Source organism: Bufo gargarizans, chromosome 7, assembly GCF_014858855.1.
Source record: "Bufo gargarizans isolate SCDJY-AF-19 chromosome 7, ASM1485885v1, whole genome shotgun sequence".
Lineage (NCBI taxonomy): Eukaryota > Metazoa > Chordata > Amphibia > Anura > Bufonidae > Bufo > Bufo gargarizans.
In genome coordinates this window covers 45,193,562-45,215,392 of record NC_058086.1, presented here as the reverse complement: position 1 = coordinate 45,215,392, position 21,831 = coordinate 45,193,562, and the positions used below count along the sequence as shown (strand labels likewise).

At 45.7% G+C, this 21,831-nt stretch overlaps 1 protein-coding gene and 1 long non-coding RNA gene across 5 annotated transcripts in view; one reads left to right on the top strand and one right to left on the bottom strand.

Moving 5' to 3' along the window:
* The first annotated feature begins 830 nt into the window (after positions 1–830).
* Positions 831–21,831, top strand: part of ROR1 (receptor tyrosine kinase like orphan receptor 1) — a 205,581-nt gene continuing 184,580 nt past the window's right edge. For all 4 annotated transcript variants that reach the window (XM_044301982.1, XM_044301984.1, XM_044301981.1 and 1 more), the window contains exon 1: positions 831–1,068. In XM_044301982.1, the coding sequence (XP_044157917.1) occupies positions 981–1,068 (88 nt within the window). In that variant the 5' untranslated portion in view covers positions 831–980. The remainder of the gene's footprint in view (positions 1,069–21,831) is intronic.
* On the bottom strand, positions 10,075–21,310 carry LOC122943890. The gene is made up of 3 exons (XR_006390904.1): positions 21,257–21,310; positions 18,592–18,666; positions 10,075–10,258 (listed from the first exon to the last, which is right to left on the bottom strand). It is a non-coding gene; the product is annotated as an uncharacterized LOC122943890 (long non-coding RNA).

The following is a 21,831-nucleotide window of genomic DNA, read 5'->3' as shown; positions in this document are numbered from 1 at the left end:
GGTCTATCTCATATCTATTGATTATCTATCAGTCCATCTATCTTGGAGATGACATGTGAGGTATAATGGTGTGATGTTAGAATGTAAAGCATGGTTTGGGGGCAGCTCAGGGACGACCCTCTGCTTTCCGCCCTATATACATACTATGCGTAGAGACCCCCGACCGCTGCCCTGAGCCCCCAGAGGTCACAGGGATCAGCAAACAGTGGGCTGTTGATATAAGAGCTGCGGCTGCTGTAATCCGCACTGTCACCTCACAATCTAATGTGAAATACCGCAATGCCACTGCTGCGACAGATAACAGGATGAGCCCAGCGTGGCCGCACAGGTAGCGCCCCGGACTATCAGATGGACTTAGATGCCCATATAATCGGTCCCACAATCTGCCCGCGTAAAGGCGCCGCTGATCCCCCGATAAATGAGCAAAACGCGCGTGTAGGCACCTAAATTATCGTCTCGTCTAATCAGTGGGTTGGTGTCCCAGTTGCAATTTTTCAGGCACTCCTATGAAACTGTAGAAAAACGGAATTGATAACGCAGGTGTGAACTTAGCCTTATTGATACACCCATCATACCATATAACACACGGCCCGGGCACCATCCACTCTAAAGCCAGTATCTAGAGGTTCCCACATCACTACTTTGTTACATTTTCCTTTCCCTGCTGATGGTTTCCATTTCCCTTGGCGCTGTTGATGGTGCTGGAGCCGGAGCTGCCGTGAGGGGGAGCGGCCGCCAGGTGGCGCTGCGCGCTCTGCTCCCTCCGCTCCGCAGTTTGGAAAGTGACAAGTGAAGGGGGGCTGAGAAAGTTTGGGCAGAGGAGGCAGCAGCAGCTCCGACCCCTCACAGTCTCCATCAGCAGAGAGGCGGTGTGCAGCCCCCGGAGCTCTGCAAGCTGCCCGCACCCGAGCAGGGCATCCCAGGGGCCACAGGGACCCAGAATTCCGGCTCTGCGGAGGACTTGCGGCAGGACCTCAGGGATGTGCCCGGGCAGGCAGCGGCGGGGATGCGCCTGGTCCTCCATGCTGATCCTTGTGCTGCTGGACATTGGGGGACACCGGACTGAAGGTAAGTCTGCAGACCACCACCTGGAGGTGTCCTCAGTCATGGCTGCTGGTGTGGGGGCAGAGGGGCTCATTCACATATGGACTGTCCTATGTTAGAGGGTCTTTCATGTGATGTGTGGAGGGAGTACCTACCTATGGAAGTGGGGGGCTGTGCTATATTTCAGGGGTCAGTCTCATGACTGGCTGTGTGGGGGTTAACTACAGACAGAAGTGGACTGCCCTGCACTAAAGGGGTCATCCGTGTGATGGGACATGTGAGGGTTAATCCTGCATATAAGGGTCAGTCTTATGATTGGACATGTGGGGGTTAATACCATATAGAAGTGGACAGTGCTGTATGAAAGAGGTCATTTAGATGATTGGACATGTAAGGGTTAATTTCATATAGAAGTGGAAGGTCCTGTATGACTGGACATGGGGGGGGGGGGGGGTCACTAAAAAGTGTACAGTAGTGTAATAAAGGGGTCAGGTGTGGGGGAGGGGCACTTACATAAAGGAGTGGACAGTCCCATGCAAAAGGGAAAGTTGTATGATAGGACGTGTTGGGGCCACTTACCTATATGAGTACACGGTTAGGACGTGTTGGGGCCACTTACCTATATGAGTACACGGTTAGGACGTGTTGGGGCCACTTACCTATATGAGTACACGGTTAGGACGTGTTGGGGCCACTTACCTATATGAGTACACGGTTAGGACGTGTTGGGGCCACTTACCTATATGAGTACACGGTTAGGACGTGTTGGGGCCACTTACCTATATGAGTACACGGTTAGGACGTGTGGGGGCCACTTACCTATATGAGTACACGGTTAGGACGTGTTGGGGCCACTTACCTATATGAGTACACGGTTAGGACGTGTGGGGGCCACTTACCTATATGAGTACACGGTTAGGACGTGTTGGGGCCACTTACCTATATGAGTACACGGTTAGGACGTGTTGGGGCCACTTACCTATATGAGTACACGGTTAGGACGTGTTGGGGCCACTTACCTATATGAGTACACGGTTAGGACGTGTTGGGGGCCACTTACCTAAATGAGTAAACAGTTAGGACTTGTTGGGGGCCACTTACCCATATGAGTACACGGTTAGGACATGTTGGGGCCACCTACCTATATGAATACACGGTTAGGACAAGTTGGGGCCACTTACCTATATGAGTAAACAATTAGGACTTGTTGGGGGCCACTTACCTATATGAGTACAAGGTTAGGACATGTTGGGGCCACCTACCTATATGAGTACACGGTTAGGACATGTTGGGGCCACCTACCTATATGAGTACACGGTTAGGACTTGTTGGGGGCCACTTACCTATATGAGTACACGGTTAGGACTTGTTGGGGGCCACTTACCTATATGAGTACACAGTTAGGACGTGTTGGGGCCACCTACCTATATGAGTACACGGTTAGGACATGTGGGGGCCACTTACCTATATGAGTACACGGTTAGGACGTGTTGGGGCCACCTACCTATATGAGTACACGGTTAGGACATGTGGGGGCCACTTACCTATATGAGTACACGGTTAGGACGTGTTGGGGCCACCTACCTATATGAGTACACGGTTAGGACGTGTTGGGGCCACCTACCTATATGAGTACACGGTTAGGACGTGTTGGGGCCACTTACCTATATGAGTACACGGTTAGGACATGTGGTGGCCACTTACCTATATGAGTACACGGTTAGGACATGTATGGACATTGTGTGTGACCTCCCCGATCATGTAGCTGGGGTGCCGGACATTATACATCTATTATGGTTCACACACTTTATAATTCACATCTGCATATTAATAATGTGCAACAACTTGTTACAACCTGGGCTCCAAACGACAGACGCCCCGGGGCCCCGAGGTGCGCTCGTCTGGCAGGGAACATTTCTATGTAATTGCGGTAATCACTCTATAAGTTGTCGTGTTATTTATGTATCTGACTCCAGTTCTGGGTGAGGCTTGAAGCCTCGGCCAAAGAGCTTGCAATCTATAGAGCGATGGATGGGGCTGCGGTCCTGTGGCCTGTGAGGTGGACTGGACATTGGTGGGATCTTGTTAGAGACTCTGGGTGTCCGCGTACAACATTTATCGTAACCGTTGTGTCGCCAAATCTACAGTGGATTCGCGCCTGTCAACTGATGGATTCCATGATCTTGCTGATGAGTGGATACATTGGTAACAATGTTGCGATTTATTAGCCGCGCCCCTTTAGAAAACACATGTGGCAGATGTTCTGACCACCATATTTTCTGACAACTTTTTCCTCGCCCATCTGTTTTTTTTTTTTTTTTCTTGCTTTAGGGCTCATGCACACAACCGTTGTCGGCTAATGCCCGTATTACGGCTCTTTATCAGCGGGCCCGCAATATACGGGTCCCTGGCCGTTTGTGCACCGCAGCACGGATGCGTACCCATTCACTTGAATGGGTCCGCAATCCGGAAAGTGCGGCGGCACGGAACCCCATGGAAGCACTACAGAGTTTCTGTACCACGAAAAAGGAGAACTTGTAGTTTTTTTGCGCTGCCGACGGATCACGGACCCATTCAAGTTGCAGTTTTGGAGCCAAACACATGAATGGACACAAAAGCGGAGACGTATCAGTCTGTCCGTCATTTGGACCCGCTCCCGGCTTTGGCCTCGTCATAGGTGTTGAGAGATGCAGCGTCCCTGTGTTCTGGGGGTCCAGGAGGTACGAGGCCCCCGACGCCTCCTCACAGCAGCGGACATTTATAACAGTCCATGTGATTTTCATCTGCTCCAGTCTTGAACGGTGCTTGTGGTGACAGATAGAGGTGTGGGTATCCTGCACGGCCGGTTGTCAGCAGATAACCTTTTAGGGGTTGTCAGCGGTAACGCGGCAGATAACCTTTTAGGGGTTGTCAGCGGTAACGCGGCAGATAACCTTTTAGGGGGTTGTCAGCGGTAACGCGGCAGATAACCCTTTAGGGGGTTGTCAGCGGTAACGCGGCAGATAACCCTTCAGGAATACATGGCGGGTAATGAGGAGGGCGATGAATGTGCTGAAGTGGACACCATTGTAATGCGTAGCTAATAGGGATGTGGTAGATCTGGGGAAAAGCTAATAGAAAGATCCCGGGCATTTCTTCTGGCCCTGCAGGGGGCAAAGAGGCACAAAGAGCCCTTGTGACCCTGGCGGGGTTGGCCTTTGAAGCCTGCTTCATTAATCTGCATGGAACAGCTGTCCAGGGCCTGAGGGGTTAAACCACAATCCACTCTGTAAAAAGCAAATCTGGGGGCGTGGCCACCTGCCCTATAGGTTGCCAGTGCCAGCTAGAATCGTCTTGTATCTGCTCCTGGGAAAGCTAGGTGTCTAAAAAATATGGCGGCCGGTACAGTGTGCACCTGGGTTATCACTCAGCTTTTCTGGAGTCCTGAATAGGAATCTGGAGGGGAGGGGTAAGGTATACCCAGGCCATCACTAGAGGTTGTCACCCAGCTTTCCTGGCTTCCTCAGAGGTGCGGCGGTTTTGCCATTCAGGCGTCTGGAAAAGCCAAGTGACAACCCCTGTAGGTGCTGCAATGGTGACTCCAAGGGTTGTCAGACAGATATTGATGACCTCCAGACATGATTGCAGTATGATTTATAGGTTTGATATAATATTACCGCCGCGGTGACCCCACACCGAGCCCCCATTCCTAAACACGGGGCAGAATTTATGTTATGGGATTGTCCATGTGCTAAGTTGTATGTCTGCACTAAGCCCCCTGTTTATGAGACGTCAGCGTAAAACACACACCAGGTGATTGATCACAGCCGCGGTGTATACCCGCAGCGCCACCCTGTTACCTGATTTTAACTTTATTTGGGTTTTTTGAAGAAGTTAGTGTTTTTTTCTGCTTTAGGAGATAAGTTATCTGGGACACACACCGGTGGCCGCTTATCTGCCCACTTCTAGACCAGTGACCTTTGTTTAAGCCTGATTAATGGCTGTATCTTTAGTAATGAGTCGCCCTCTGATATCTGGGTCCATTTTAGAAACTGAGCCTTAACAGGGCGGCGAAGACCGGTTACTGCCACCGGGCAGGGCAGAAAAATTAGGAAAATTGTAGCTAAACTGCAGCAAATATTTATGCTCTGTGTTACCCCCCTGTACCTGTATTGTCTCCTGTGCATTGTGAGAATTATCTGTATACCACCTTCTTCATACTGAGGATTCAGTGTAATGTGTTGGGCACTTTGCTAAGAGGCCCAGTACAAAACTGTTAGGCACTGGTACTACTGCAGTACTGCCTTCATGCCTCTTCCTGTAGTTGAAATGTACAAGCATAGTACTGCTTACCTGTAAATGATATAGGTACATGAAGTACTGCCTCCTGTCTCACCATGTAAATGATGTAGGTACAGATAGTACTGCCTCCGTGTCTCTCTATATCAATGATGTAGGTACAGATAGTACTGCCTCCCTGTCTCTCTATATAAATGATGTAGGTACAGATAGTACTGCCTCCCTGTCTCTCCCTGTAAATAATATAGGTACATGTAGTAATGCCTCCTGTATCTGCCTGTAAATGATGTAGATACAGATAGTACTGCCTCCCTGTCTCTCCCTGTAAATGATGTAGATACAGATAGTACTGCCTCCCTGTCTCTCTATATATATGATGTAGGTACAGATAGTACTGCCTCCCTGTCTCTCCCTGTAAATGATATAGGTATATGTAGTACTGCCCCCCTTTCTCTTTCTGTAAATGATGTAGGTACAGATAGTACTGCTTCCCTGTCTCTCCCTGTAAATGATGTAGATACAGATAGTACTGCCTCCCTGTCTCTCTATATATATGATGTAGGTACAGATAGTACTGGCTCCCTGTCTCTCCCTGTAAATCATATAGGTACATGTAGTACTGCCTCCTGTATCTGCCTGTAAATTATGTAGGTACATGTAGTACTGCCTCCTTGTCTCTCCCTGTAAATGCTGTAGGTACAGTTAGTACTGCCTCCCTGTCTCTCTATATAAATTATGTAGGTGCAGATAGTACTGCCTCCCTGTCTGTCACTGTAAATGATGTTGGTACATATAGTACTGTCTCCCTGTCTCTCCCTGTAAATGCTGTAGGTACAGTTAGTACTGCCTCCCTGTCTCTCTATATAAATGATGTAGGCACAGATAGTGATGCCTCCCTGTCTCTCTATATAAATGATGTAGGTACAGATAGTACTGCCTCCCTGTCTCTCTCTCTGTAAATGATGTAGGTACAGATAGTACTGCCTCCCTGTCTCTCCCTGTAAATGATATAGGTATATGTAGTACTGCCTCCCTTTCTCTTTCTGTAAATGATGTAGGTACAGATAGTACTGTTTCCCTGTCTCTCCCTGTAAATGATGTAGATACAGATAGTACTGCCTCCTTGTCTCTCTCTATATATGATGTAGGTACAGATAGTACTGCCTCCCTGTCTCTCCCTGTAAATCATATAGGTACATGTAGTACTGCCTCCTGTATCTGCCTGTAAATTATGTAGGTACATGTAGTACTGCCTCCCTGTCTCTCCCTGTAAATGCTGTAGGTACAGTTAGTACTGCCTCCCTGTCTCTCTATATAAATTATGTAGGTGCAGATAGTACTGCCTCCCTGTCTGTCACTGTAAATGATGTAGGTACAGATAGTACTGTCTCCCTGTCTCTCCCTGTAAATGCTGTAGGTAGTTAGTACTGCCTCCCTGTCTCTCTATATAAATGATGTAGGCACAGATAGTGATGCCTCCCTGTCTCTCTATATAAATGATGTAGGTACAGATAGTACTGCCTCCCTGTCTCTATAAATGATGTAGGTACAGATAGTACTGCCTCCCTGTCTCTCCCTGTAAATCATATAGGTACATGTAGTAATGCCTCCTGTATCTGCCTGTAAATGATGTAGGTACAGATAGCACTGCCTCCCTGTCTCTCTCTATAAATGATGTAGGCACAGATAATACTGCCTTCATGTCTCTCCCTGTAAATGCTGTAGGTACAGATAGTACTGCCTCCCTGTCTCTCTATATAAATGATCTAGGTGCAGATATTACTGCCTCTCTGTCTCTATATAAATGATGTAGGTACAGATAGTACTGCCTCCCTGTCTCTCTATATAAATGATGTAGGTACAGATAGAACTGCCTCCCTGTCTCTCTATATAAATGATGTAGGTACAGATAGAACTGCCTCCCTGTCTCTCTATATAAATGATGTAGGTACAGATAGTACTGCCTTCCTGTCTCTCTATATAAATGATGTAGGTACAGATAGTACTGCCTCCCTGTCTCTATATAAATGCTGTAGGTACAGATAGTACTGCCTCCCTGTCTCTATATAAATGATGTAGGTACAGATAGTACTGCCTTCCTGTCTCTCTATATAAATGATGTAGGTACAGATAGTACTGCCTCCCTGTCTCTATATAAATGCTGTAGGTACAGATAGTACTGCCTCCCTGTCTCTATATAAATGCTGTAGGTACAGATAGTACTGCCTCCCTGTCTTTTATATAAATAATACAGGCACATGTCTATTATGGCAGTGTTGTCATAGTATCACACAGTTCCTTTGTAACATTGCCAGTAGTATATAGAACCCAAACAAAACAATGACACCAGATAGTTCCTATAAGTAAGATATGAGTTTGCAACTAGAGTGGTAGTTTAGAGTGGGGGGGGGGGGGGGGGGCTGCATAAATGGTGTAACTTGTAATCATGGTCACAGTTCAGAAGGTGGTCCTCAGCAAAAAGAGGTAACCCCCCAACATGGCTCCATTGCCCAACAGAATAAGGACTCTGGGCTCCACATTTCTCAGCTTCCAGGACCCTTCTGTTCTTGCCATGTGTTCCACTGGCCATTGCTATTAGAACCAGCCGAGGCTCTTCATATTTGTCAGGTGGCGCCCCCCACAGTATGATGTACAGGTATCGAGTGAAGATAATTAGCTGTTTTATTGCAGTCTGGGTTTGGTAATTAAGCAGAGACATCCCAGGCTCCTTGTGTTGATGTATGGATCCCTATGTGTGCCATACGTGCCCCGAGATTACTAGCAGGTATTAATGAGCGATAATTAAAGGTGTCTCTTTTATCTGATATTTGCTCAGCCCAACTAAACCTCATTAAATTAGATTAGTCTGAGAGCAGACGCAGTGCCCTATCCGTGCAAATACCCCAGTCTGCTGGGGACGCAACCCTAAGGTGCCACATTAAGCGATGTCCATCAGAATTCACAGCTCAGCCCTGGGAACCACCATGAAAGTCTTGTTGCTTTGCATTAAATCAATCTCTGCAGCATGTAAATTACAGAGAATTCTATTTTATGGTTGACTTTAGGTGTAACGCCCCTTTAAGCAAGGTAATCATCAGAGGATATTGGTCACACATATGGATGTACATGTCAAAGAGGGAAGGCATTATACTGGAGCTGTCAGCCAACCCCACGGGCAGAGCTGTAGGGGGTGCAGAGGTGGCACTTACATCAGGCACTGGTGGCTGTGTGGGCCTATAGACAGTATCATAAATGGCACATGGTAGGTGGGGGTCCTGTTACAGATTTTGCATTGGAGCCCAGGACTACAAGTTACGCCTCTTTTTGTCCCTTTAAAAACTATACACTGTAGAAATGATGTAGTTACAGATAGTACTGCCTCCCTCTCTCTCTCTCTCTCTCTCTCTCTCTCTATATATATATATTATGTAGGTACAGATAGTATTGCCTCCCTGTCTCTCCCTGTAATTGATGTAGGTACAGATAGTACTGCCTCTCTGTCGCTCCCTGTAAATGATGTAGGTACAGATAGTACTGCCTCCCTGCCTATCTATATAAATTATGTAGGTACAGATAGTACTGCCTCCCTGTCTCTCTATATAAATGATGTAGGTACAGATAGTACTGCCTCCCCCCCTCTCTCTCTCTCTCTCTCTATATATATATATGATGTAGGTACAGATAGTACTGCCTCTCTGTAAATGATGTAGGTACAGATAGTACTGCCTCCCTCTCTCTCCCTGTAAATGATGAAGTTACAGATAGTACTGCCTCCCCGTCTATCTATATATATGGTGTAGGTACAGATAGTACTGCCTCCCTGTCTCTCCCTGTAAATGATGTAGGTACAGATAGTACTACCTCCCCGTCTATCTATATAAATGATGTAGGTACAGATAGTACTGCCTCCCTGTCTCTCTATATAAATGATGTAGGTACAGATAGTACTGCCTCCCTGTCTCTCTATATAAATGCTGTAGGTACAGATAGTACTGCCTCCCTGTCTCTCTATATATATGATGTAGGTACAGATAGTAATGCCTCCCTGTCTCTCTATATAAATGATGTAGGTACAGATAGTACTGCCTCCCTGTCTCTCTATATAAATGATGTAGGTACAGATAGTACTGCCTCCCTGTCTCTCTATATAAATGATGTAGGTACAGATAGTACTGCCTCACTGTCTATCTATATAAATGATGTAGGTACAGATAGTACTGCCTTCCTGTCTCTCTATATATATGATGTAGGTACAGATAGTACTGCCTCTCTGACACGGTTTGGATTTACTTTGACAATTTTCCGTAGGTATTAAGTCTATTAACTAATAAGGCTTATGGTTGAGGGTTTTCTCTATGACAATATAATGTCTGGCAGCTAAAAAAAAACCCATGAAAACTGCTTGTGTTCTTTCAGACTGTTTTCCTTTTTAGTGGCATTTTCTGAAAACCAGTCAGCTGTTTGAGAAGGCACCGGGGCTCGCAGTGGTGGCGCAGCCTTCTCTAGCTTTTCCTGGGCCATGTGACATCACATTCATCCGTCTGGTGGCCTAGGTGCACAGGAGGGGTGGTTTTGCCCAAGGTGCGCAATCCCTTTAAAATGACAGCAAGCAGAGCTGTTGAAAAAGGTCAGGAACTGAAACATAAAGTATTAGAAAGTTGGAGAACTTTAGACTTGGAGAAGAAAGACTAAGATTTATATCCAGAAACACTTTTAAAATGCACCAAAGTTTTTATTTTTATTTTTTGGAGGACTGGGGGGGGGGGGTTCAAAAATGCATCAGCGCCTCCATGTGTGAATATCCCCTTTATCAATTGGAACAATATGGGTTCATGTCTCCATTAGGATCAGGCCTGACTGAGGTCCAGGGAATGAAGCAGATCTGGCACGTTCCTCGTGAGACGGCTGACGAGTGCCATGCGTCCTATAGCGCAGACTGAAAGAAAGCAACACATTTTGCTCGCCGCATGTCAAATATTACTAAATAAACAAAGACTCGAGACAGAACAATTCCCCCCTTTATGTATGGAGGCCGCCGCCACGGTTCCCTGTCCTATGTTGTGTCTTACTCACCGGCCGTCCTGCTCTGTTTTTACACTTAAATGGACCTGAAGTTACCCGCAAACTGTAAAAATAAACTCCTGCGTCGCCTCAAAATTGCATTTGCAAAAAAAGAAGAAAAAAAAAAAAAAAAAAAGCACAATAGTATTTTGTGTCGGCTTTAGTTTGTCCCGGTCGCTTTAGGTTGCGGTTTCTACAGCTGGGGTGGGACTACAAGTACCAATATGTCAGTTGGCTAAACATGATGGTTCCGTAGTAACAGTCCAGCCGTGGTTTTTTGGACAGCAGCTGGAGACAGGGGACTGACTGCTCGGATTTCAGCCTGTGGCTCCCAAAATATTAAAGGGTTTTCGTGGGAGTTGGATATTGAAGGCCTTTTCTCAGGATAGGTCATCAGTATGTCATGGGTGGGAGTCTAGCTCCTGGCGATCAGCTCTTGGAAGAGACCATGGGACTCCGGTGAGCACCGCCGTCTCCTCTAAGCTTACCAAGCACAGCGCCGTCCATTGTATAGTGGGCGTGCTTGGTATTGCAGCTCATTATCTTGAATGGGATTGAGCCCAATGAACATGACGTCACTGGCCTAGCAGTAGCTGATCGGTGAGGGTCAGACCCCCTACCAATCAGATACTGAGGACTTATCCTGCAAATAGGTCATCAATATTTTATTCCCAGAAAACCCTTTAAGGAAGACATTGATTGGATTTATAGGGGTCCATTAATGAGCTCTTACAAAGAGTGTTTCTCTATCTGGAGGACCCAGTCTGTCCATACATTACACAGACAGCCCACTGAGTTCAGTGGATACCATGTAATTCTCCATCTGTCCTGTGGAGGCACTGCAGGGAAACTGAACACAGATCAGTCGATCACTGGGGATCTCAGCAGATACAGTGTGACCAGCTTATCATTGGGGTAACGAGGGAATATAGTCCTTCCCTTATGTAGATTACAATCTAATTGGCCGATCCTGCCGATTCCGACGATGCTCCACAATCTGTGGGGTCTTCCAGAAGGTGCCAACTTCCATCAATATGACAGCAGTCTAAAGGCCTCTCTATTTGATGTGTACAGACAGTCGGACCCTCGAGGGGGTGATGGAGGGGTCGCAGTACACTGGTGAGATAGAACATGCCACTATTATCTACATATGTGTACTATGTCATCTATCAGGTAGCACAAGGTTTAGCTTTATCCCGGGGTTTAGTAAACAGGTCAAAGGTCGACAACCTCTGATAACCTTTAGGGGATTCCACCAGGTAATCAGATATTTTGTCTCCAGAACTGGTGTGTAAATGCACCAAACTAATCTAAAGGAGCACACCAGCAAAACCAATACAATATATGCTGAGGGGGCGGAGCAGGACACAGGGATTCATGCTGCCCCACTCCCCCCTAAGCCCCTTACCAGTTTTGCATGGATCACCCCTTTAATTTTGATCAGCGTCTTTACATAAAAGTTACCAGATCATATTTTAAGGGTAACCCAGTCATCACGTTTTAGAGCTATCATACAATGTCCTATCAAAGCTGAGTGGTGGATGCAGAGTTTTTTGCCCAAAAATTGGCCCCTAAAGAGCCATCGAGGAGTAGTGAATATATAATGCACCCCTCCCTCTTGCAAGGCACCCACTGAGGTTAGGACTGAAAGGAATGGAGTCATGTGACCCTTCTCCGCTGTGCTGATTGGCTTGGAGGGGTTACTGATGGGGGGCAAATATGGGAAGGCATTTTTGCCCCCAGGTTTGCACTTCAGTTGACCATCTAGGGGGCGCCATTGTGCTCTTCATTCACATCGGGTCCCTGTTCTTATGATAGGAGCTGGTCCCAAAGGTGGGACATTTATAGCATAACCAATCGATATGTCATAAATGGCCAGATCGGGATACCCCTTTAAGAAAATTGTGGAAACTTCGCTATGAAATGTCCACTAGGTGGCAGCGTTCTGTAACTGTTTATAAAAGGGACTGCATATCATGCCACCACCGAGGGTCCACTTTTACAGGCAATTTCGGAAACTGTAATTGTGCTGAAATAGCGGAGCCCATGACGTTTAAAGACACAGTACGGCCATTGTACGTGGGTGTGTAACATTGTCTCCGGTAAATGAATAGCTGAAGCCACAGAATTACACATAACATATAATTTATTATTTTACAAGCCGATCCCGTGCCTAAAAACGCTGTTTTAAGAAAAATCCAAATTACAGGAAACGTGTAAGTACGAGGACGTCGGCGGCTGTGGGAATCCAGATCCCTTAATGAGTTAATGTCCTTATTAAACACAAAGCCTTTTATCATTAAGAGTTTATTACATGATCCAGCAGGAGATCCCAAGACCCTTCCTACTTATTACCGAGCCTTCTACATTCTCTTCCCAAAGGCGTGTTGTTTTCCAAGGCTGTAGGGTCGGGGCAACCAGAGGCCACGGAGCGAAATCTGCTGCGGATTGTATTATTGAGGTCACGGAAGTATCGGAGGAGATTTCTACAGAACTTTTAGCCTGCTTTGCTCTCGGTGATGCAGGAAAAAAAAAAAGCTTAATCGTCATATAATAAAAAGCTGGGCAACTTTTTAATAGACTTTTAATTCAATTTTTCATCATTTTTAGGATGCCTGCATGCTGTCAGTGAACAGAAACATCTTTGCTTAAAATTCTGAAGCTGGAAACTCCATCAGACCTAATACTCAGGGTTCACTACAATTGTATCCAGTGAGGTAAACACTCCAGACTGATGCATCTTATCTGCCCTGATACATTGTAACAAACTATGAGGACAGGAGAGGGATCTGTGCTGCTGTGCTGTTTAATCGCTAACGAGCGCGGCTATGTACACGGGAATAGACGCGCTGCAGGTTTTATATCAGGTTCGTGGACGGAGAATCCACAGGGGAACACGGTAGCAGCAAAGTGGCAGAAATTGACTTAAAAAAATCCACTTTGAAATTCAAAGCAAAATCTACATTTGACACATGCAGATTTTGCAACAGATTCACTGTGGGATTTGTAGAGGAATCTGCCAGAAGATTTGCGATGGACCTATCCTTAGGGTATGTTCAAACGGAGTTTCTTCTGTGTATTTTGGTGCAGATTCTGCACCCCAAAACGGCACCAAAAGCGCTTGCAAATCATCTCCCTTCATTTCAATGGGAAAAGCGCTTGCCAATTCACACTGCACTGTTTTTGTCACCCACGGTTTTAAAAACTGCAGTGTGGAAAAAAGTGACGTGTTCATTCTTGTTGTAGATTCCGCATGCAAACTTCCCGTTGAAATGGGAAGAATCAAAAACTGTATCAGAATAAAAAAACGCATCCGAAAACCTACCCAGGGTTTTTTGGTGGAAGTTTTGAGGCAGATTTTCCTGCACGTTTTTCATCCAGAGTCAGAGGTGGATCCACAAGGCCTTCCTTTATATTTCTGATTCCATTTGAAGCCACTTCTGACTTTGGCTGAAAAACCTGCAGGAAAATCTGTCTGAGGCCTCATGCACACGACCGTTTCCAGCCTGATTTTATCCTTGACTTGATAACTTGTTACAATGTATCACTGCAGATAAAATATATCAATCTGGGGTCGTCGCTGTTCCTAGATCGGACCTGATTGTAGCGAGATATATTCGTTTGTTCACCTCGTGTTTGGAGCTTCTGTCAGAGGTATACGCTGAGGGGACGGCTGCAAGGTATCCCACTCCATAGGCCATGGATGTCAAACTCATGGCCCTCCAGCTGTTTCAAAACTACAACTCCCAGCATTCCCTGATAGCCGTAGTATGCCCAGGCATGATGGGAGTTGTAGTTTTGCAACAGCTGGAGGGCCACGAGTTTGACATCCCTGCCATAGGCAGACAGAGGGATATGACGCTCATAGGCTGTATACAATTTTTGTCTTTATACCTTTATATTGAATAGCCTTAGAAATAAAAATATATATCGACATATATCGGCTTGCCTAAAGGACACTCTTTTGGCCTATGTAGGGTGACTGGCGCTCTAGGGCAGGGATGGCCAACCCGCGTCTCTCCAGCTGTTGCAAAACTACAACTCCCAGCATGCAAAGATTGCCTACAGCTATCAGCCTACAGCAGGGCATGGTGGGAACTGTAGTTTTACAACAGCTGGAGGGCCACAGGTTGGCCATCCCTGGTCTATGGTATAGACTATGGTATACGCCAAATCCAGGCTCCAAATGTGATGCGAACAGAGCCTAATATATGTAGAGGTTTCAGTTTCCCATTCACTGACAGCAAGCAGAGTGATAATCCATTATTCCAATACTAGTCTGGTCTATTAGGTCTGTTAAAGACTACGAGAAGTATATAGACAAGTCTGCCTGAGCATTCCTATGATACATTATGATCTTATGATCACTGCCGGATCATTGCCAACTAAAGTATTTTCGCAGATGGCGACTTTGGAGCGCGCACCTCTCTGAGGCGTTTCCCTTTAGGGGCGATGATCCCCGTGTATTGGGACAATGTCCTGTCTTATGCCAGATGCCATAAGCCTATAGGTTTTCTTGAAGGACCTTATTATACATTTTCCCGTTCTATATTGTTCCGGGGGCCGTCGCCGCTGCCAAGTGCGTATTTCGTACAGGACACGGTCTTTAATATGATATCATGTCTGAGCCTTTGTGCCGTTCTGTTTCCATGTCAGAAATCATTACAGTCAAGAAACCAAATCCTCCCCGCCCTCCCGTCTTCCCTTTGGAAGAGATTTTATGTGGAAAGCGCGTAACGACGTAACCTGCGCCGCGCTCCTGACACGTCTGTGATCCACTCTCTGCCCTCTCTCGGCGCAAATTTCCTGTGGGTTTCTGATGAGAAAATTGAAATTTTTAAATCTCCAATTTTTTCTTATGAATATCATTTAAATCACAAATTAGATCAGGCTGAGGTTTGGCCGGCGCGGACCTGGAGAGCGCTGTATGCAGATGGAAAAAAATAAGAAATATTATTTGTAGAATCTAAGTCCAAGAGTAAAAGACAAGTCCGCGCTCCCCTTGTAGCCCATTAGAAATCGGGTTGGGTGGGCAAAAAAAGGTTTAATAAAAATAAATACTATTATTGATACTTAAAGGGATTGTGCCATGAAAAATATTCTGCAGTTCACAAACCAGCGCCTGGATCTGAATAGTTTTGTAATTGCATGTAATTAAAAATTTAGGATAACCAATGAGTTATTCAATAAAATGTATCTGTATAGCGCCACCTGCTGTCTGGTTTCTTTCGTATTTCTCTGTCCACCTTTCTGAGGTGGTCGCACGCACTCAGTTCCATCCTTCAACTGCCTCCTGAGCTGTGACAGGGAGAGAGCTGCAGCAGAAAAGACACGCCCCCCTGAGCTGCAGCAGAAAAGACACGCCCCCTGAGCTGCAGCAGAAAGGGCATGCCCCTGAGATAACAGGTTGATATAAATCTAGCAGAGCAATGAATGTGGAGATCTCTGGATCCATGTGATGTTCACAGTCAGGGCTCATGCCCACAAACGTATTTTATTTCCGTGTCCATTCTGTTTTTTTTTGCGGACCGTATGCGGAACCATTCTTTTTAATGGGTCCGCAAAAAAAAACTGAAAATACTCCTTGTGGATTCCATTTCCGTATGTCCGTATTTCCGTTCTGCAAAAAAATAGAATATGTCCTATTATTGTCCGCGTTACGGACAAGGATAGTACTGTTCTATTAGGGGTTAGTTACGGAATGCACACGGACGTCATCCATATTTTTTGCGGACCGCAAAATACATACGATTGTGTGCATGAGGCCTCATGTTGTGGAATCCACAGAAGAAATGTTATATTTTTGCCCTAAATTTGCATTTGTACGTGCCGCGGATTTTGTCCCAAAAACGTTTTTTTTTAAGTGGATATTTCCCTGAAATAGAAATGTGCCTTAGGCTACATGCACACGACCGTATGCAAATTGCAGATCCGCAAAAAAAAAAAAAATCGGATGCCATCCTTTTTTTTTGCAATCCATTGTAACAATGCCTTCAATGGACAAGAATAGGACATGTTCTATTTTTTTTGCGGGGCTACGGAACGGACATACTTATGCGGACAGGACACGGTGTGCTGTCTGCATTTTTGCGGACCCATTGAAATGATTAGGTCTGCATCCTATCCGCAAAAAAAAAAAGGAACGGACACGGAAACAAAGAACGTTCGTGTGCATATATCCTTAGATTGCTGCTCCATTTTTTTTTGCAAGGACACATTTTTTGTAAAAAAAAATTAAAAAAGAAAAAAAAAGAACATTTAATTGAAAAACTGAAAATTTACGTGGATTCAAGCTTGATCTCTTCGTATGTAGCTGGCATGTTGTCCTCTGTCGCAGTAGAAACCATAACAGACAGCCGTAGTGAGCCTTGGATGGCAGCCATTGTAAGTATTCCGAGGCCGCCACAAACCCCCCGGCCCATAAAAAGGTAACTGTCTCAGGAGTTAAGGGGTCCCCAGGCAATTAACGTGTGTGCTTCGGCCGCTTCCAATTCAGTAGAAATTACAATGTAAAAAAAAAAACGTAACAAAAATTTGTATGAAAGAAAAACACGCTACCTTACAGCGTACGGCATGTCGGCTGCCAAGGCACACGAGAAATCTATCCGCCAGTGCCATGTCAGCTTTATTTATTCCAAATTGCCAGTGTCAGGGAGTCTGAGTATTATTTCATGTGGTCCTTTTTTTCTTTACCCCAGAGGCACAAGGATTTTGAGAGGATTGATATATATGTTTTTACATTATATGTGCCTTCTGAGTGCCGTGGCCTTCTCCAAGCACAGCTCCGTACATTGTATCGTGGCCGTGCTTGGTATCGCGCCCAGCCCCATTCACTTCTATGAGGCTGAGCTGCTCCTAGGCCACGTGGCCGATGAATGTGTCATCACTGGCCTAGGGAAAGCTGAGAAAAGGCCACGGTACTACTGCCAGCGCCAGTGCCTTCTCAAACAGCTGATCGGCGGGGGTCCCAGGTGTCAGACCCCCACCGATCAGATACTGATGACCCATCATGAGGATAGGTCGTCAATTTTAAAATCTCAGAAAACCCCTTTAAATTTGATAGTCTCACGGCGGTTGGTTTGGTTGTAACAGGGGACACCAGAATATGGCCGGACTGTGCCGCCTGGTACTTGGCTAACTCACAAAAAGGTTGGTTGGTAACTCAAGGGCGTTGGCAGCCGACACCAGAAGTCTGCCCGCAGGTCATCCGTTAGGCTGTATGGGTCACTGACTCTGTGTCCTGGGATTTGCATTAGGAACAGATTGGTAGAAAGATCAGTGACCCAGCCACGAAACACAAAGGAATCAAATGTGGTAGAAATACATTATATGAATCCATCCTCCACCTCTGTAATAAACTCCTGCCCCGTCAGAGCCGTATAGAGGCCGCTGTGTGATACAAAGTGTCAAAGTAAGAAAAATACTAAAATATTTCTAAAAACCTAATCATTGTAAGACCCAGTGATAGAAAAAGGGGTCACCAGTATAACAATCTATCTACTTATCTACTTATCTATCTATCTATCTATCTATCTATCTATATAAAGCAAAAATCTGGCAGCACTACATCCAACTTGAACAAAAAAGGGTGCACGCCCGAAAGGACTAGACTATTACCTAATACACAAAGTAGCAAAAAGGCAGCACTCCAAAATCAGTAAAAAAATGAAGAAAATGCTTTCATTCACCCATATGGATACGCGACGTTTCGGCTCAACACTAGGGCCTTTCTCTTGGCTTGAGAAAGGCTCTAGTGTTGAGCCGAAACGTTGCGTATCCACATGGGTGAATAAAAGCATTTTCTTCATTTTTTTTACAGATTTTAAAGTGCTGCCTTTTTGCTACTTTATCTATCTATCTATCTATCTATCTATCTATCTATCTATCTATCTATCTATCTATGTCCCCCCCCTGTGGTACCAGGTTGTTTTGTACATCTCTTTTCATCTAATTTAGCTGTGATTTACACAGACTTTTCGTCTGATAATCCATTCAGTACGGTCTGCTTAAAGGGATTAAGATCTCTCCAGCAAGTTATCCGAGTGTTTTTCAATAGTGGGAAAAGGTTTGTGTTGATTTAGTGCCGTCTGCCTTTTGTCCGTTTGTTCCAGCGCGGTGCGGGCATCAGCCGGTGTTTACTTTGCGTTGATAAAGCAAGCGACAATCTTGTGCTAATTCTATTCAGTGTGCGCGGAGCGTTGACCTTACCGGTGTCCTGTGTAGTGGACTGGAGGATGAAGCGTTGGCAGCGTCCTGTACTAGATGGAACTTTCCACGGCACATCTATGAGAAGAACTGTCTATGTGTAAATAATTGAAGAGGAGGAGCATTAAGAATATAAATCTACAAAGTCATGATACTTTATCACATATGTTTAGGAAGATTTGATGTTCTGGATTCTAGGAATGCTGAGTAACAATCCCTGAGTAATGATAACCATAATGGATGTCTGTAGAAGCACTGTGTGGTTGCCACCACTAGAGGGAGCTCAGGAACTCACTGCATACTGATTATGTATTGAGCTCCCCCTAGTGGCAGCTAAAGCCAGGAAGCCAGAATTATCCTTGCTGATAATTTGTGTCAGACATTGTCAGCGCATATGGGACCGCGTCAGAACTGACAAAGGGGTTGGAAACACCTAGTTGTCAAATTGTTCTGATATTTCCAGGAGGAATATCAGAGAGAATTGACATGTCCCTTTTAGCTCAGTTTGTAGGCAGGGGATTTGGAGCTGAATACTCCTCGTAACCATCTCATGTCCAGAACCGGTAGAGTTGAATAGAAACACCCCCCCCCCCACCCCGTCCTGAAAAGCTTCCTGTTAAGGACACTAGGACACTACGGCTGTGCTTTAGGCTGGGATCTGACCACTACAGATAGATTTATGTTTCCAGCTGGGCAGTTATTTCATTTCCTCTTGGAAGTCTTCACGTGTTGGCAGTGGTAGCCATTGGGACCCGAGCCAAAGCCACGTGATAGCGTCATTAAAATACTACAACCTGTTCAGTTCTAATAAGAGATCTATCAGGACCTAGCATGCAGCTCCAGCAGTCATCACCCCCATTATCCGCACAACGCCAAGCGCTAACGAGCGGAGAGAAGGGTGACATGCAGCAATAGCAAATAACGTGGTAGTGTATGTATCCAAGTGTATGTATCCAAGTCTATCATGTGTGGTACTGCCTGATGTCTCTAAACCTATTGCTTAGTATACTGTCTGCTGAGCCATTTATCTAAGCCTATCTTATGTGATACTATGTTCTGGTGTATCTAAGTCTATCATGTATGATGCTGTCTGCTGAGCCACATATCTAAGCCTATCAGGTATGATACTGTCTGTTGAGCCATGTATCTAACCTAGCCATGTTTGATACATTCTGCTGAGCTATTTAACTAAGCCTATCTTATGTGATACCTTGTGCTGGTGTATCTAAGCTTATCAGGTGTGATACTGTCTGCTGAGCCACGTATCTAAGCCTATCAAGTATGATACTGTCTGCTGAGCCATGTATCCAAGCCTATCATGTATAATGCTGTCTACTGAGCCACGTATCTAAGCCTATCAAGTATGATACTGTCTGCTGAGCCATGTATCTAAGCCTATCATGAATAATGCTGTCTGCTGTGCCATGTATCTAAGCCTATCTTATGTTATACTGTTTGCTTGGCTAGTGTATCTAAGCATATCATATATGATGTTGCCTGCTGAGCTTTGTATCTATAATGTATGATACTTTTTGCTGAGCTGTGTATCTAAGTCTATTATGCAATACTGTTTTCTAGGCTGGTGTATCTAACTCCATCATGTATGATACTGTCTGCTTAGCCATGTATCTAAGCTTAACATGTGTGATACTGTATGCCTAGTCGTGTTTTCAAGCCTATCCTGTGTCATACTGTTTGCTAGGCTGGTGTATCTAAGCCTACCATATATAATACTGCCTGCTGACTCATGTATCTAAGCCTATCATGTATGATACTGTGTGCTTAGCCATGTATCTGAGCCTATCATGTGTGATACTGTTTGCTGGGCTCACGTGTCTAAGCCCATCATGAATGATACTGCCTGCTGAGTCATGTATCTAAGCCTATCATGTTTGATACTCGGTGCTGGGCTGGTGTATCTAAGCCTATGCTGTATGATACTCTCTGTACGAAAGGCCTCTTGCACACAACAGTATGTATTTTGCGGTCCGTAAAAACAGATCCGCAAAAAATATGGATGATGTCCGTGTGCATTCCGTATTTTGCGGAACGGAACAGCTGGCCCCTAATAGAACAGTACTATCCTTGTCCGTAATGCGGATAATAATAGGACATGTTCTATCTTTTTGTGGAACGGATATAGGGATGTGGACAGCACACGGGGTAACTTCCGTTTTTTTGGAAACCGATTGAAATGAATGGTTCCGTATACTGTCCGTCTGACAAATGCCATCAGTTTGCGCCCGGATTTCCGGATCCGGCAGGCAGTCTATATGCATATAGTTGTTTGCCGGCAGCACATCACCCTGTGGCGCTGAATGGGGGATGAACGATCGTAATAACTACCAGTTCTCCCCCATTCATTTTGCATTTTGCATTGGGCAGACTTGATCCGCGCCTGAATAACCGGCAGCCTCCACATCCTGGCGGGAATACGTCTGTGCTGGAGGATTACATTCGCTCCCTCTGCTGATAACAGTGAGCAGGAGGAAAGGTCCGCGCTGACTCACACACCTAGACAGTGATTGATTACTCAGGCCTGGCCGCCGCTGCCGCACATTGACTGGGAGTCAGAACAAGAGCCTGAAAATAAGACCTCGGATTTAATAGACTGTGGGAATCAGAAGTGGACAATTTACTGTGCGTGAAGAAAGTGTCATGGTCTTACCTTCTCACTGTTCTCCTTCGTTTGACATGTGCTGGCGGCCATCTTGGTTTCTGGGTTTCTTGTAGCCTCCCACCCTGCGGCTCCTCCTTCCCACTGGGAGGAGCTGGATGCCTAGCTCATATATATAGAAGGTCTGTGGCTTCAGTTCCTTGCTTGGTCCTCCTGTGTGCACATGCTTCAAAGACTGCTGCTGCTTCTGGTTCCTGATCCTGGCCTCGTCTGACTACCCCGTTGGTTCCCGATCCTGGCTTCGTCTGACTACCCCGTTGGTTCCTGATCCTGGCTACGTCTGACTACCCTCCTGGTTCCTGACCTCCGTCTACGCAAGACCCTGCTTCGGTTTAGCCATCCGTTTGGACTTTAGCTACGGCTTGATTTTCAATAAAGCCTTCTTATTCCACCTATCTCTGTTGTACGTCTGGTTCATGGTTCCATGACATTAGGACCAAGCCATGAATTCTGACGGTACAGGGCCATCCTCGCTACCCACGCTGGTTGCCAGACTTGATCAGCAGGATCACCTGTTGGGTCGGTTCGCTGTGGCGTTACAAACCCTGCTTGAACGCACGGCTCAT